General features: G+C 40.6%; 1 protein-coding gene across 1 annotated transcript; it reads left to right on the top strand.

The window, feature by feature from the left end:
- The first annotated feature begins 1,120 nt into the window (after window positions 1-1,120).
- On the top strand, window positions 1,121-17,469 carry FEM1C (fem-1 homolog C). Its single transcript, XM_027446286.3, has 3 exons — window positions 1,121-1,256; window positions 1,543-2,238; window positions 11,795-17,469. The coding sequence occupies exons 2-3, from the start codon at window positions 1,695-1,697 to the stop codon at window positions 13,102-13,104; spliced, it is 1,854 nt and encodes a 617-aa protein (XP_027302087.2). The 5' UTR covers window positions 1,121-1,256; window positions 1,543-1,694; the 3' UTR covers window positions 13,105-17,469.
- Window positions 17,470-17,787: the final 318 nt, after the last annotated feature.

The raw sequence follows: 17,787 nt of genomic DNA, 5'->3' as shown, positions 1-17,787 counted from the left end.
AAATCAGCATGCAAAATATTGGAATGGTTTTCAAGGAGGTTATGGAGGTAAAAGCTCAGCTCAGCTGACATCTCTGGAAACAATGTGATATCCTTACTCTCCTGGGCACACGGGCAGAGATGCTCATTTCCCTGTTGAAATGAGGTACTTGGGGACCAGACCTCTCCCTCTCAGTGTGTGTCCACCCTCATCAGCCCTTGCTCCAGCCTGAGGACACAGTTCCCGATTTCACCCTCAGCCAGGCTGGTGTAGGGGACTGGGTACAGCCGAGGCAGGACATGAGCTACACAGAGCACCTGGAGCATGGCTCCTTGCAATATGCATCATGGAGATGTGTGTTAGCAGAAGTACAGCCATGCTGCGGGTGCCCCTGGGCCGCGATGAAAAGCAAGGTCAAAAATTTGCAGAAATTTCCATGTTAATACAGACGCATTGGTTTCAGTGCCTAAGCTAAGAGCTGAGGTGTGGGTTAGGTTTTTCTTTGGTTCATTCCTTTGCGCGGCCTGATGTGAAGAGAAGGGAACCTACAGCTCTGCACTCGTCCTCCTCTGCCCTTTTGGGACACAAAGACCTGGATGGATAATGTGAAGTGATTTAGTGCTTTACAACAGGCGCCCTGACTGGAAACCTAATGCGAGTCCCAGAATGGTTTCAATGGGAGTTTGTACAAACTCTGTATGAAAAAAAAAAAAAAAAAAAAAAAGAGGAAAAAATCAGGCGTTGTGTGGTGCCCCCCGTGTTCTCCCTCACACCCTTGGAGCCAGGGCTGCGGATACAGCCGCAAAATGTCCGCCACGGGGCTGTGAGCGAGCGGGGCAGGAGGGCAGAGCCCTGCCGGGCTGTGCTCCAGCCGGGAAGCCCCCTGATGCCTCCTGGAGCCGGGCAGCCCACTAGCTCCACGGGCGTGAGGCGAGGAGCCCGTCCTGCCGCCCACTGCTGCCGCTGCCCTGAGGCGAGCGCCCCGCCATGGCGGCCCCGCTCCCGTCCCCTCCCCTCCCCGCCCCGCCCCTCCCCTCCCCTCCCCTCCCGGCCCCGCCCGCCGCCATTCGGGGCAGCCCTCCCTCCCGCCGCGCCTAGTCCCGCCCCCTCCCTTTTTCCATTGGCTGTCGGGCGCCCGCGCCTCTCTCTCATTGGCTGCGGCGGGCCGGCCCCCCCCGCACTTCCTCGGGCTGCGCTGCGCCCGCTGGCAGGGCCGCGGCTGGCGGTCGGGCTGTCATGGCGGCGCGGCGGGGCGCTGCGCTCTGAGGCGCGGGGAGGTAACGGCGGCTCCGGGGGCGCCTCACGGGGCTCGGTGGGGCCGGGGGGGCTGTGGGGAGTTGTGGGGAATTATGGGGAATTATGGGGAATTATGGGGGGCTATGGGGGGTTATGGGGGGCGGGTGCTGGGCTTGGGCGGCGGTTGGGAGCCGAAGGGGAGCGGAGTGGAGCGGGGGGGTGCGCGCCCCGCCGCCATCTCGGGGGGCTCTGAGGGGGGCTCTGAGGGGGGGGGGGGGCGGTGTCTGTCGCGACTCGCCGGTCGCGACTCGTCTGCGTGCTCCGCAGGTCGCCGGCAGGCCGCTGGGTGCTGTTGTCGTCGTCGTCGCTGTCGTCGTCGTTGTCCCTGTCGTCCCCAACCCATGTCCCAGGCGCGAGGAGGCGGCGGGCGGCGGTGGTGCCGCCAGTGAGGGGGCAGAGCGGCGGCGGAGCGGGGCCCGATGGATCTGAAGACGGCCGTGTTCAACGCGGCCCGCGATGGCAAGCTGCGGCTGCTCTCCAAGCTGCTGGCCAGCAAGACGCGGGAGGAGGTGGCGGTGCTGGTGTCGGAGAAGACCAACGGGGCCACGCCGCTGCTGATGGCGGCCCGCTACGGTCACCTTGAGATGGTGGAGTACCTGCTGGAGCACTGCGCCGCCTCCATCGAGGTCGGCGGCTCGGTCAACTTCGATGGCGAGACCATCGAGGGGGCCCCGCCGCTCTGGGCGGCCTCGGCTGCCGGCCACCTGAAGGTGGTCCAGTGCCTGCTGGACCACGGCGCCTCGGTCAACAACACCACCCTGACCAACTCGACCCCGCTGCGGGCCGCCTGCTTCGACGGGCACCTGGAGATCGTGAAGTACCTGGTGGAGCACAAGGCGGACCTGGAGGTGTCGAACCGCCACGGGCACACCTGCCTGATGATCTCCTGCTACAAAGGCCACAAGGAGATCGCCCAGTATCTGCTCGAGAAGGGAGCTGATGTCAACAGGAAAAGCGTTAAGGGTAAGTCGATCGCTTTATTTTCCTTGTGGTAAAGAGGGGTAGAACTCCCTCCTCCTCCTCCTTTAGGAGGCTGCGAGCACCCAGAAATATTCTTCCAGTCTCATCGTATGGATGAGTAAGAGATGAAGCATATTTAGCCGTGTTTCTACTGTGTTGGTTTTTTTTTTTTCAGCATACTTCCTTGTTAACAGTGACTGTGTAACTTCTTTCTAAATTGATTAATTTTAAGCTTCAAATTCTTAAAGTCATACGAACATGGGAAAAGCTAATAAACTTTGTGTAAACTGTGTAATTTTTTTTTGTGTAAAGCTGTGTAAACACTTGTCTGTTTGTGTAGTAGTACGGTCCAAGCATATATTTGTTTTCATGCTGTTTCTTCAAACAAACAAACAGGCTGTACTTAAAACTGGCTTATGCCACTAAGACTATAGTGGGGAAAGACTCACAAAGAAGAAAAAATATTTTCTACTTTGGAAATGAGTAACTACTTTGCTCTTCACCCACCTCTCCCTTCAAATTCTTGAATCCTTTTGGGCCCTTCCTTTTCCACGTCAAAACAAAAACACGTATTAGGATTAAAGAAATGAGGCTTCAGGTGACTATGACGGCAACAGAAGGACTTCCAGGGTTGCACAGATCACTAAGGACGTGTCTCTGCCCCTGTTTTGCAATTATTCTGTCAAAGTGACAGTTTCTCTCACTTGGTTGTGATTGTAGTTTTGTGGGCTCCTTGGTTTAACCACTTGTTTTTTTTCTTCACAAGTTGGACTCTTAGGTGAATGTGATACTGGCCTAAAAAGCATGCCAAGTATTTCAGGTTACAGTTAATTTTTAACTCACTGAGGCAGGATTGTGTTTCAGCAGTTTGTTTTTTATATTATGTTACTAGTTATTACTGTAACAAAATACTTTGTCTATTTAAGGCTAAATTATATGTGTAACAGGATACTATACAGTTAATTTATGTCAAAATTTACTTTGTGTTTAGATTATTATACGATACTGTTAAATACCAAATGTGAGGGTGATCTCTTTGAAAAAGCTGCTCAGCTAAGTATGCTTTCTTTCAGCAAATCATCAGATATGCGGGGTTAATGTAAAGCAAGATAAACTACCGATTTGTCATAGAGGTGGGCAGAGCAAAATAAATCTTCCTTTGTAAGGATTTAAGTTTGCTTATGAATCATCATGGACTTGTGATAGGACAAAAATGTCATTTTTTCTCTAGACAGGGTTAGTGGAATAACAAGCTAAGCATAAAACGTGCATCCTTTTTTTGAACATATTCCTTCGTATGAAAGGTATGGGTAGAACAGAGCTGTTAAGCCTCTGATGTAACAGGGAAAGAAAAAATCTGTGGCTCTTCTTTCATTTTGTGTCAGTAGAGTAGGCTTTAATTTATTCGTCCTTCTTATTTACTTTTCTACTGCATTAGTGTTTTTTTTGTTTCTTTGCTTAAATACTTGAAGGCAGATGTGCTTTCCTAAGGATTTTCTCATCACTCTCAGTTTCTTTATTATCTTAATTCCTTCCTCTCTATGCTTCTTTTAGTTTCTGGTGTGACTCGCATCTTGAGCACTTAACCAAAAGTTCCCAAGGTATAACAGATCTTTACTGATTAAAAATAAAGAAGTTGGATTAGATATGTTTTAGATCACTAAAATTAATTTTATACTTTGAAATGCAGAGCGCACAAATGGATGTGTGTAAATGTTACCTATTGGTCAGGTATGGTTTGCCTTTTTGTGTTTGGAAATCCTCTCTCATGTGACAGGAGTGTTCTTCTTTTTGATGTCTTAAGCCTGTCTGATCTCTGAACTTATTTAATAAGCAGTGACAAGGTAGAGGAAGAGAGAAAGTAACTACTGTAAAACCTGAAAGTGAATGTCAGCTGCGGAAAGACGAAGAACTGAGCCAAACTGGGTAGCCTTAAATTTTACAGCGGTATGGGTGTTGTGGTGGCTGAGGCTCGACAGCTCACCTTCTGAACTTTGTTTTGCAAAAAATGCTCAGTAGCAGCTAGTTTCAAAATGAGTGTTTCCAACAGGATTTATTCTACACTATCACATTCCCCCTCAAAGTCTCTGGTCTCAAAGTCTCAAATGAAAGTTATTTTCATTTTTTTGCTTCACCCAGCTGTTCATTAAAGAACAGACAAAAAATAGGGGTGGTGTAGTAAGGAGGTAAAAAGAACTTGAGTGGTCTGATTTGGAGTAGGAAAACTTGTTGCAGTCCCTGTATCTGAACTTTAGATGGGCTGTCTCCTGGGCCGTTCAGGGGGAAGCCCTTTTCTGTGAAAGAAGTAAAAGCTTTACCTAATAGAAATTTTTTCAGCAATTAGAATTACAAACCTCTTCACAGGAACAAAGCTATGGAGCTTTCGTGGAGGTACCTTTGGAAAAGTGCTGTTGTGGGAGGTAATTACAGATTGTTTTCCAGTTATTCTCAAAACCAGGAAAGGGTTTGAACCACCCATTGTGTTTTTTTACACCGGAATTTGATATTGTAAGGTAGGATTTTATTCACATTTTCGTAACTGGGAAATTCTAGGGCTGAAAAAGGTATAAAGATGTTTATGTTGGTAGTTCCAGGGAAACTTCAAAATACGTTCAGATGAAAAAATTGGTATGGTCACAGATTACTAAAAATCTGGATGACTGCTGAGGCAGGGTGTAAAAGAGCAGCTGAAAAACGTAGTGAAATTCTAATTCTAAAATATGGGTAAAATCCTGCAACAGTGTTTAGGACTACTGAAACTCAGAACACAAAGGCTCTTGAAGGAGAGTTAGGGAAGTGCAAAAGTACATCTAGGGCGTGATTAGGGCATCCATAAAAACTTCAGAGTCTGAGTCAGGTAACAGGCTACAGTGAGGTGAGGTGTAGGTCTGGCACTGTCTCTCAGGAGAAGGTGTTGAAGAAGGCAATAACAGGTTGTTTGGGGTATGTAAGTGCAGTACTGGGAAAAATGGGCTGTAGTTCTGTATTTAAAATACGAGCATTTTGTTGGCTTTCATCTGATTTTGTGCAGATCTGACTCTCACAGTTGCCCGAAAGTTCTGTGAGGAATGTAGGCAACAAAAATGAAAACAAAAGACTAAGAAAAATTAGGTTACACAAACCACATAAGCGAGGGGGGGAAAGTCATAAGTGTGTTATGAAGGGTGTTTTTTTTCCTATTAGAGCTATGGGAAATAACAGAGATACCTGCAGGTATCTTTTATTTTTCTTATTTTTTAGTAAAAGCAAAAACAGCCAAAGCAACGCTTCTCAAGTGAGTTAATTCGGCTTAATCTTCCAATTTCAGAGGCTTCTCAGAGATGTTACTCCTGCTTGGAGAAGCTACAAACTAAAAGTAACAAATCTTAATAAGTTTTAATGGTATAAAACATCTAAAATAACTAATTATTATTTTAAAAAACAAACAACTCTTACATCCTAAAGTTCTTACATTGCTCTTAAAAGGAGGAACAGGGTGGGTAATAAATGCTACAGTAGCAGAAACCTGAGTTTTTCTCCTGAGGAGGTGGAACCCAAGAGGTGGCCCTTTCCCCTGAGGAGGGAAGCTTCTGCGTTGTGGCTCCGTGCGGTTTTCTGTTCATCTGCATGGCCAATCTTGCCAGCAATCTGTAAGTTAAATGCTGTCTGACAGCATTGGAACAGTCCTCTGGATTCCTCAATACAGTTTCACTGACGTATTTCTGTGCACAGTCGTCTTGAGACCAGCAGGTCAGCACAGGGAGGAAAATGCTTGCTGTTGTAATTCAGGTGGTAGCAGTCTTGGCCATGCCTTCAGACTACAGATTTGAGCGTTCTTGTTGATACACATCGGGTCATGTTTGTCAGAACTGGATTTTATATTTAAATTATTTTGTAATTGTCCCAAAAAACTACTTTGCTTGCAGACCATTTAAAAGAGATCTTGTACTTCTGACTCCAGACAAAACACATAGGTCTTGCTTTATGAGTGTGGGCTATGCACGTTTTGATAATCTGCATTATTCTTCATCCTCTTCTTCCAGTCCTGCTGCAATAATGTAGATTTGTTCCTTCCTTTTCTGCAATTAAGAAGTTGAATAATAGATAAGGTACACAAGCAGTGATAGCCTGGATGGTCTTAATGGCATGGGGAATAAGGACTCTTTTTTTCCAGAGTATCTTCTTGAAAGGGAGGTGTTGCTTTTTTTTTTTTTTTTTTTTTTTCTGAACATGGCTTCTAACTCTTTCCATTGCTCAGCCGCTTGGAATGTGGTCTCTGTCTTCAGCGTCATATTCCTGTGTTTTACTGATGGTCTTCACTAACCCAGTCCCCCTCCTGTTGTTAGCAGACACATCTGCTAGCTACAAGACTAGTTTTTCCCCCTCTGAAGTATTAGAAAATGCTGTAAGAACTGCTGGACAAGGCATTCCTTTAGGATCTTCTTGAGATCTGCACAGGAATGCTCGGTTGAAAGCACAGTTTTTGTCATTTATGGTCCTCTGTACCACCATACCATAGCAGTCAGAGGAAGGCATGCATTCTGAAAATGCAAAACAACACTGTAATTCAAAATCTTGTAAAGTTATACTACATACAGCTCATATTAGCATATTTTAGAATAGCTTTATAACATAGCACAAAGGATGAGGCTTGTTCACTTTGCTTGCTCAGTTTGGGAGCTCCAGAAGCGTACGGACCTCAGTCACTGCAGGTAGTTTATCAAGGTTATACACACAGCGGTGCTGTGACAAGGGCTACTGCTGTTTCCGTGTTATTGTTTGTGTGGGAGACTGGGAAGCATAATGCTCAAACCTCTTGGGAAGGAGAAAATCTTTTACAGAATTAGGCTAAGAAATACAGGGATTAGGTAGATTCCCACTTTTTCCTCTATGATCAGAGTGGTTTAGTATGCATTAAAAATAATTAATTTTCCCTTGCAGTAAACATTAAGGAGTCTGACAGGTTTGTTCTCTTTTTTTTTTTTTTTTGTCTTGTATACTTGCCAAGATTCATTTTTTTGGGGAAACAAAAGCTAAACAAAGATTTATTTTTTTTCCCCTGTGAGTAAAGGCCTTGCTCTAAAAGTGTCCTGTGCCTTTTTTTTAGTTATTATTTTGGTTGGGTTGTTTTTTTTTCCTTTTTTGGTTAATATTGCATGACACAGTGCACTGCATTTTGTTGATATTTTGTGTGTGATGGTATGTGAAAACTTCAGTACAAATGTCTGTAAATAAAATAAGGAAGATTAAATAAGGAAAGAGTTTAAACAAATATTTCTTTTTTATTTCCACTAAAAAGGAGATTATGTTGAAATTAAATGGTTAAAAATGAGATTTATGCTGTGAATTTTGATGATACAAGTTATCCTGAAATAATTTTGTGAGCAAGGGGAGCAATTATTCTTTTACAGAATGTGGAAAGTAGATTAAAACTTGTTGAGGTTAGCAATGCTTTGCAATTTTTACTAGATTTCTTCTCGAAGGGAAGACATGCCTTTAGCTTTTCTTTGTTATGCTTACTGAGTGTAAAGATGTAAAGGGATTTGTGTGCACTGTCCACATTTGTAAGTATATATCAATACATATTTTTTTTAAAAAAAGTACAGCTGCTGAAGGATTTAATTGCTTCCAGTGCAGTGTTGAAAATCAGTGTTACATGAACAGCTTCACTTTTAAAAGAGTGATTAATTTTATCTGTAAGGCTGCAAAAATAGATGTATCTGGCTGGTTTTACACGCTGGTCAGTCAATCAAATTTTTTCTCTCCTCTATCTAATGTTGAACAGCTCTGTGTTTATTTTCAGGAACAGATCCCGGATATGAAATCAGACTGATAATAAATTTTACTACCCAGAAATCTGATCAGGCATTATTTATTTATTTATTAAATAAGGAAGTAATATTCTATATATTAAAAATGTAATAAAGAAGTGGAGGTACTTGATATTGTTTGCAAATCAAGTCAAATCACTTTGTGTCATTGTTGTTTTTCTTTCATTGCTGTGTCACAAGCTACCAGTCTGTTTTGGGAATTATTTGTTTTGACACAGAAAGACACAACCTCGTTGTAAATTTGAGTCCCCACCCCAATTAGCTTTTTGTAATACTGGAAAATTAGGTAATTAAATCTGGGTTACATAGTAGTGATTGCGTAATATTAATAATACTTTTAAAGAAGGACTGTGACAAAAGAATGAAATGTGCAGCTACGATGTCAACTGACCCTAACTTTATCCCTTATCTGTTCTTGCAAGATTTAGGAGGACTGAAGATGATGGTTATTCCCTTTTTATTTTGTTGTTCTTTTTAATTAGAGGAAGTTATTAGGTAATGTGAATAGTGATTTTTTTTTTTTTTATACAGACAGAAACAGCTTATAAGCAGTATTAGCAATGCAGTATCCTGGCATTCAATTCCTAGCAGAGAAGTACTATGCCTGCTGTAACATTGCCAGTCCAATTTCATTCCTATGCAAGAATGATGCTGATTATTAAGCAGCATGAAAGGCTCAGTCTTCTATATGTGATCAAATTCCCGCAGATTATTTCAGAATGGAAAGTAGTTTAACAAAATCTAATGAATTCTTTTTTGAATTATTCATGCACAATTAAAAAGCAACTAACAACAATAAAGAAAACCCACAACAAAGCCACGTAACAAAGACGTTGGTCAAATTCAAGTTATTTGCCCTTTAGAAAAATGCTTATCAGAGAATAACTTTTAAAAAACTTCCTTACTTTCAATCTTTTTCCTTTTTAATACAGCAGTAGATACATTACAAAAAGACCGATTGGCTTCTGAAATGGATAGATAATGTTTAGCCACTGTTTATTCCTGTAACTGTAAACCAGATAGTGTTTCTGAAATGGATGAAATTTTTAAATTCATAATAATGGTTCATTTATTTCAGCTGTTCAACTCCTGGGCAGTATGTGGAATGTAGACATAGTTGCTGTAAGGCCACTGCCACATCTCTCAAGTACTGCAGTATTTCCTTTCTACTGCAGTACTTACACCATCCAGTCAAATTAAGTGAGGTGCAGTGGCTGAAAGTTAGTGGTGATGGTCTTCCTTTTTCAGTCTGCCCATTGTTAGAAGTAGCTCTGGTCACCAAGGGCTACTGCAGTGTAGGGAGCTAGAAAAAAATACCCTGATTCTGATAATGCTGTCAGTAACTACTGTTTAAGTCAATTGTAATACTAACATTATCTTTTTTCTAACGAAGGACAGTCTGATTGGAAAGATTAGTCAAGTTCTTGGGGTTCTAGGCATACTCCCACATGTCCTGCAAGGCTGTGCCATAAGTTAGTGACATTCTAAGTTGTTGGATTGGACCTGAATTTACCCAGGCAGTGGCTAAGCTTAGAGTGTGGTATAAGTATTATTGTGTCATAGGATATAAGCCTGGCAACTGATAAGAGTTTCAAGAGCAGCATTATATGGTGATGGATCTGCAGTGTGTGGTATGAATAGCTACCATGGATTCAATTGTCAAAGCCAGCAAAGTGAATTAATTGTCAAAGCATTGAAAGAACTCTGGTGATGCTCTGGTATTTTGCGTGATTTGTTGTTAACATACTTCTGTGTTATGACTTCTTTTAATTTCCTAAAAACGTTGACCTGAAGGGAGAAAGCAAGTGCCGATTCCAGTGTTGTGGAGCTCTGCTGTGAAGGATGGGATGTGGACTTGAACACCCCCTCAAACGGCTGCATTAGCTGACGGCTCAGCCAGCACCCAGACACGTCTGGCTTTGCTGCTATCACAAAACACTGAAGTGCCGATGGCACAGGGAGCAGCACTTTGGGTGCTGTAGTTGCGTTTTAACTGGATTTCCCCAGCACAGCAAGAAGAATTGCATAACGTGTATATTTTGGCAAGTTCCTCTTGTGTGTTTGTCTGCCTGTGACCTCATTCCATCTTGGGAATTTGAAGGTCTCATGCCTGTCAATACTGAGGTACAGAGGTACAGAGAGAGGGGATTACATTTGATAAACTACATGTGCCAAACTTCTAACCTATCTGAATTTGGAAAAATATGTTCTTGTGGTTGAAATCTTTGTTAGTCTTGGTAGAGGCTGTAGTGTGAGCAAACCAGTCCTGACTTCAAACTCTCCATTACTGACAATAATTGCCTAAGGTATTAACATTTGAAAATCACTTGCCGCTGTATGACCTGGATTTAGTTTCACGAGTCTTGATCTAATAGATAATTTCAGGTGCCACTTTGTGTTGGGTGTCATCCTCTGTTTACTTTTTAAGAAGTGATAATAAAATAATTGGCAGCTATTGCAAAATTTATCAGGAAAATAATATATTGCAAGTCAAGTTCACTGTATGAATTAATGTTACATTATTTTGTTTGTTGTTTTCCAGAAACAGCAAAGCTAACTGCAAATCACTGTCTTTTTGGCATAAAAAAGCCAGCCAAAAATTCAAATAAGGAAGTTTTAGGAAACCTTTCAGTTTTTAAAGGCAAAAGTCGATGACTATAAATGGACAGACAGCCTTTGGATAAGGTCTCACTTGAGACTACAGAAACTTGCTGACAGTGTAACAGACATGGATGGTCTGATAACCAGTTAACTAGGATTTTGCAGTGCTGATATGTAAGAAAAATTAATGGAGGGGGTGGTGGGTAGTTACATGAGCCTTCTGTAAATTATTTCGTGTTGATTTAGTGGGAGATTGAAAAGTTGGTAAGCCTGAATCTGTAGTACATACAATATGTATAAAGAACAAGGTGGGTTTCAATTGTGTGGTTTAAGAACAACCAGTGGCATGAGGCTTTATGTTGGGAGAGGATCAGGAGAGCTTATCATCCGTCGTCTTCCCTTCTCTTCCAGTGAAGTGCTCATATTTGAAACAGAGCAAAATTTTCATCTATTTGAATCATAATAGCTAAATATTTAACTGTTGTGCCTGATGTTTTCTTTCTGATTTGCTGTGTACGTGATTTTCAGTGAAGTGGCTTTAGTGCTTGCAAGAAATCTCAACACACTGTTAGTACTGGAGTGCCTTTAAATTAGAGAATATGCAATGACAGGCTTAAGAAGAATAATCTGAATGTAAATGATAAGACACAAGATAGATGGCTGCATGTTGTGCTGAAGACATTTTTTCTTCGTGTTGAGTTAGCCCAGCTTTAATTTTCATGCAGATCACATTTTTAATTATGTCTAGAGATACGGAGGAAGGAAACTTGATGAGGGGAGAAGGAAAAATACAACAACATGGAGATTAGCAAGCTTAGTTTTCTGTTTCATATTTGAAAGCAGATTTAAAAAAATCTCGTATGTAAGGGAGGACTCTGTTTTTACTCTGTTTTGTTGTGTTTTTGTTTTTTGAGTAATGAGACAAAGGATCTTAAGACCTGTTTAAATCTTTCAGGCAATAAAATATCAAACATTTTGATTTGTTTAACTTCCCTGTAGCCTTGGTATTTTAGTCAATCTTAAATATTTAACTTTTCATTTAAGCCTTTCATAGACCATAGATGTCAAAGTATTTTTTTAACACTTAACGTTGCTGGATTTAGGCTATAATTTAATTGTTTGTGTAATTGATTTTTTTCTCTTACTAGGAAACACCGCATTACACGATTGTGCAGAATCTGGAAGTTTGGAGATCATGAAGATGCTTCTCAAGTATTGTGCTAAAATGGAAAAGGATGGTTATGGAATGACTCCCCTGCTGTCAGCTAGTGTGACAGGCCACACAAATATCGTGGACTTTCTGACCCAGCACGTACAGACCAGTAAGGCTGAATGCATAAACGCCCTGGAACTTCTAGGAGCAACGTTTGTGGACAAAAAGAGAGATCTGCTTGGTGCTTTGAAATACTGGAAGCGAGCTATGGAGATGAGATACAGTGACAGGACTAATATCCTGAGCAAACCTGTGCCACAAACACTAATTATGGCCTATGATTATGCTAAAGAGGTAAACAGCTCAGAAGAGCTAGAAAATCTTATTGCAGATCCTGACGAAATGAGAATGCAGGCACTATTGATTAGAGAACGTATTCTTGGCCCTTCTCACCCAGATACATCCTACTACATTAGATATAGAGGTGCTGTCTATGCAGACTCTGGAAACTTTAAGCGTTGCATCAACTTATGGAAATACGCTTTGGACATGCAGCAGAACAACTTAGATCCGCTGAGCCCTATGACGGCCAGCAGTTTGCTGTCATTTGCTGAGCTTTTCTCCTTCATGCTGCAGGATAGGGCGAAAGGCCTACTGGGCACTACTGTTACCTTTGATGATCTGATGGGCATACTGTGCAAAAGTGTCCTAGAAATAGAGCGGGCCATGAAACAAACCCAGTGTCCTCCTGATCCAATACAGTTGAACAAAGCCCTATCCATTATTTTGCATTTAATCTGCTTGTTGGAGAAAGTACCTTGCAGCTCAGAACAGGAGTATTTTAAGAAACAGACTATTTACAGGTTTCTTAAGCTTCAGCCTAGAGGGAAAAATAACTTCAGTCCGCTTCACCTTGCTGTTGACAATAATACTACATGTGTGGGTCGCTACCCAGTTTGTAAATTCCCTTCTCTACAAGTTACTGCTATCCTGGTGGAATGTGGTGCTGATGTAAATGTCAGAGACTCTGATAACAACAGTCCGTTACACATTGCTGCACTGAACAACCATCCAGACATCATGAATCTTCTCATCAAGTCAGGTTCGCACTTCGATGCCACAAACTCACATAAACAAACTGCTAGCGATTTGCTGGATGAGAAGGAAATAGCAAAGAATTTAATCCAGCCCATAAATCATACTACGTTGCAGTGCCTGGCTGCTCGTGTTATAGCGAATCATAACATATACTACACAGGCCACATCCCTGAAAAACTAGAGGACTTTGTTTTGCTCCACAGATGATAGCGCGGAGCCCCAGAGTACTGTTTTTGAAGCACGATTTGGTGACTGTGTTTTCCTTGAGCACTGTTGTGGTACACCAGCGTTCCCTTAGCTTGCTCCATCTTGCTTTCATTGGCTAAAGTGTTGTTAGCATCAGATCTGCAGAGTTGGTTACCCAGTATTTAATATATGCCATATAATATATTTTGTGGGTTAATTAGAAATGTAATGCCATATTTAGACTCTTAAAATTGTCTGCCAAAGGCTTGTCTATTCTGGTCTTATTTGCCTGTTGGGTGTTTGGGACTGAGTTGAGTATTTTCCACTGATGTCTTTATACTATAACTGTTAATGTGGATTTTATACAGTTGGAAGGTCATCTTTTTTTGGTTTTGCTTGAGCGTTTCTACTCTACTCTATTCTTTTTCTATGGACTCATTGCTAAACTGTTGAAGTTGGATGGACTTGTTAACATTTGCAACTACCATAAGTGCTTTTATCTTCTCTATGCACTGGCTTAATCATGACTGTTGTGTGTGAGCATATTTCTATGCAGCAGTTGGCCAATTTTGACCTAAATGTCAGTTTTGTTTTGCAGTTTGTTTGGACCTCTTTTTGAGAATGCTGTCTTCATAGCATGACAAATTTTGGAGCTACTTAACAGTTCTCCAAACTTGGGTTTGACTTTTTTGAGTGCTGTTACTGAGGTTGCTTTCCTCTCGATCCTCTGGAATTTGTACTAAATTTGGGAGAAGAAAATCCCATTTTCTCATGGTAACCCACTTGAATTTTAAATCTGAAAATTGTTCTGTTGCATCGTGCAGTTAGGGGAAGGGTCCTCGCTGTGTACAACTGACGCCTTCCCCTTTGCACTACTGTCTTGCTTGTGCTGGTTATGTGACTAGATGTGAAGTTTGCTCAAAGTTAAACCTCAAACTTAATGATACACTTTAATGAGAAGTAGATCAAATGTATGCTGTAGTTTAAATTTACAAATCAACTTTAGCTACAAAAGAAACTAAAGCATGTTGGTGGCATGATGCTTTTCAGTCCAGATCTAGACATCATCTAATATAATTATAACATAGTAAGTGGCTGTATGCCAGGGTATTGGAAGTTCTATAGAAGTGTCCCTTTTTCTTCATTTTTAAATATCTTTATAAATATTTGCATGAATTTTACATCTCTACTGTGTCAGCTGTACTTAAAGAAAAGCTGAAGTTCTGTTGTGTATATAGCTCCTGATTAAAGTACCTATTTTTATAATATTTGCACAACAGCTTAGCTTTTACAACAGAAAGGGCTCTTTTGACTTGATAAGAAATCTATAACTGAAGATCATAAACGTGAGTGCAATTCAGGTAATTCATACAATTCAGCACTTTACTGTTGATTAATAGCAGAATATATAATGGCACATTAGCCCTGCAAATGTCTTAAATTCAGTTCTGTTGAGTAGAATACAGTTTACTTGCGAGGTTAGTGGCCTAGCATATTGGATATTGTTGACTTGAGGTGTCATCTCAGTGGTAGGTCGTAAGCATACCTATGGGTTTCTTGCTCCAGAAATTCAGCAAGTTGATTTAGGCTTTTGTCAGTTTTATATAGATATTTAAAAGCCAAATTAATTAGATAAAGGTGAAGCTGTTATAGGAGGGCCATTTTCAATTTTTACTTCTGATTTGATGTTGGAACATTTTTGTCTTTTGTGAATTAGGTTGAGGAGGAGTATATCTTGAGTGCATCTGAGAATAGTTCTTCCTTGTTTTTTGGCTATTTCAGGGTTCCTATTAGTGCTCCTGTTAGTTTAGCCATTCTTGAGGAACATGCTAGGATGGTTTTAAACAAAGCTATGTTGAAAGTGCTGTTGATGTATTGCCACTTTTAGACTCCGTATCTTGAAGCATCTTTCACCTGTGTGTCCCATGCCATGTGTACATCCTATGAAATTCTGAGAATGAGGAAATCCTGTTCCTCTTGCAAATACGCAGCAGTAAGTTTCTATTCAATTGGCTGGATCTTTCTGATTCCGTACAATTAAAACACATGCCACTCAAGTTGTCACTTGTGAGAACAGTAGTTTGACTTTTGTATTCCTTATTTTCTGATTTCCTATGCTTATATTACTTTGTAAGCAGTGGTAGTTAAGAAATCACGCCACAGTAGAAGTGGTCCACATCAAAGCAGTTCTCAAAAATACTTCTCTTTCTATAGGTCAGAGAAAAAGGAATTCTTAGATCTTCAGAGTTTTATACTCTGGAATCTGTCTGCTCCTTAATGGTTTTAGTTTAAATTTCTGTCTTTGTAACAGTCTAATATCCTGTTTAAAATTAGTTACTTGGATGTTGAGTCCAGAAATATAACCTAAAAATTAATTGTTAGCAAATCTTTGAATGGAAGACATTTCCAGGAGAAAGCATATCACTATTGAAAAATACATAAATCTAGTGAGAAATGTTAAGTCTTACAGGGAGGGCCTATTCTGTTAACTGTTTGCTTTTCTTCTTTCTAAGAACTAACACATAATAGAAGTACTGATTTATTGTACGTAGTACTGTCTAAGTATCTACCAGCATGCATCAATCTTGTGGTGTATCACATCCATTTAGAAGTTAATTTTTCACAGTCTTGAGGCTGTTTGCTGAACTCTTAAGTTGCGGTTTTGTCAGATGTGCAGACTTAGGTCTCCAGGTGGATGAGTTCATGCATTTAATTCCATTTCCATAGCCTGGTGTGCTTATGTTACTCTTTAACTTCTTACTTTATTTTAAAAGAGATCAGTACAGAGCCTGTGTTGGTAATATGCAGGGGATTAGTTCAGGATTTGCTGATTAGGAAGGTGGGTCAGGACAGCAGCCCCTGTCTGAGATGCCCGTGCCACTGTGGCCAGTGCTAATGGATAGTAACAGATTTGCCCCCACGGCCCTTGTTTCAGCCCAGTGTTGTCTCCACTGCAGTAGTAGATAACAATGTCATGGACCAGGTATTTTGTTTTTTACTTTTAGTCTTGTTACTTGTTCAGAGGTGGCCGTTAAAATGTTTTCAGTGAAACATGCTGATGTTAAATACAGTAGTACTGCTAGCTGAACTCACTGTGGTCAGGACAAGGAACTAAAAAGCACTCGGAACACAAATAATCTTTGTCACTTTTAACTTTCTTTTCTTTGTATTTGGGCTTTTCTGTGATGAAAGCACTGTTTCTGAGCTACCAATGCATGAACACATTGAGAACACTGTGGAAAAAAATGTGTGGCCTGCAGAGGTGAAACAGGTTTTAAAATTGATTAAACAGTTTACAAGTGTGGTTCCCTAAATACAATGATACCTCCTTGCTTGTTGAGACCTCTTAAGGTGCATTTGGGGATTGGAAGGAGGGTATGGGGATAAAAATACTCATTTTTTTTGTCCAATCATCTTGGACTTCAACTGAAATACTTCAGCCAGGTAGATGAAGAATACTCTAATAAAAAATAAATGCTGTTCCTACCAAATCCTAAAGTTCTCTTCCTGTTTTTTTTTTTTATCACTTACTCTGGTAACAAGGTTCGAGTTGCCTCTTGTATCTGTTCTGTTTGTTAAGTGTGGTGTAATGGCACTTTCTGAATTGCAAGGCAACAGCGTGGTTCCTTTTCCATATATACTTCACAGCAGTCCCTGGTTATGAAGTAATTTTGTACATTTCTGTAGTTCTCAAAAAGTTCTCTTTTAACAAATGTTTTGCAACTGGTTAAAATTAAACTCTTTCCATTTTTACAAGACACTAAAAAAAAAAAGCCACAGAAATCACTAAAAAAAAAAAAAAAAAAGAATGCCATAGCAAAATCCTTACAAATTTTTTTAAAAAGGATAAGAACCTTTTTAGGAAAAACGTGCCTCTCCTCAGTTTTATATCAACTGCAAGGTGATAGTGGCAAGATATGTTGAAAGAGCTTCCACACGCTTTGAAATACACCAAGTGAAATGCATGCTATGCTTTAAAATGTTCACAAATATGACTACATAAAATTAACACTAATTTCAATCTTTTTTGACTGCAATAAAGTCGAGTGGTATTTAATGTTTCAAAGTAATTTTGAGGAAATTAATGGGAGACCTATTAGACTGTCCTTAACTGTTGGGTTTGGGCATGAATGTAGTTGTTGAACCCTCAGTGAGGGCAGAATGAAAAGTTACTGTTCGTTTGGTTTTAACTAATTTTGTGTTTCATTCTACCACAAATTTCCTGTGCAGGGCTAGCTCCATGTATGGAAATATTGCAGTTAATTTTTCACGTGAAGTAATTTAGCTTTAACAGTAATGTTAAAAAGGAATAACAAACACATTTCTCTGCTCATACTCCGTTTAGGCTCCAAATGCAGATTATATTAAAATGTTTTGGAGAACACCTGTCTGAGTCTATACATCTGTTTTCTTTAGGGTTACCCAGTACTGGCTGATAAGCTTTTTTGTGTTGAGTATGAAAAATTAAATGTCAATGCTGCAGCTTTAGACTTCAGTTGTCACATCATTAGGAATTATACCTAACGCAAAATTTTAATTCTCTTATGAGAGAATTGTTTAATTCTCTTTCTTACTGTGAAATGGTGATCCACCCAAACCTTGAAGTTCTGGTAATTGGTCGTGGTGAGGAAAAGGCTTAAACTGAATGACACATACATTCTGTATATCTGTAGAAATTATCTAGGCCAGTTGCTAGAAAATGCA

The sequence above is a fragment of the Anas platyrhynchos genome, chromosome Z, assembly GCF_047663525.1.
Source record: "Anas platyrhynchos isolate ZD024472 breed Pekin duck chromosome Z, IASCAAS_PekinDuck_T2T, whole genome shotgun sequence".
NCBI lineage: Eukaryota > Metazoa > Chordata > Aves > Anseriformes > Anatidae > Anas > Anas platyrhynchos.
The sequence above is the reverse complement of the archived record's forward strand: the minus strand, read 5'-3'. Positions and strand labels throughout refer to the sequence as shown.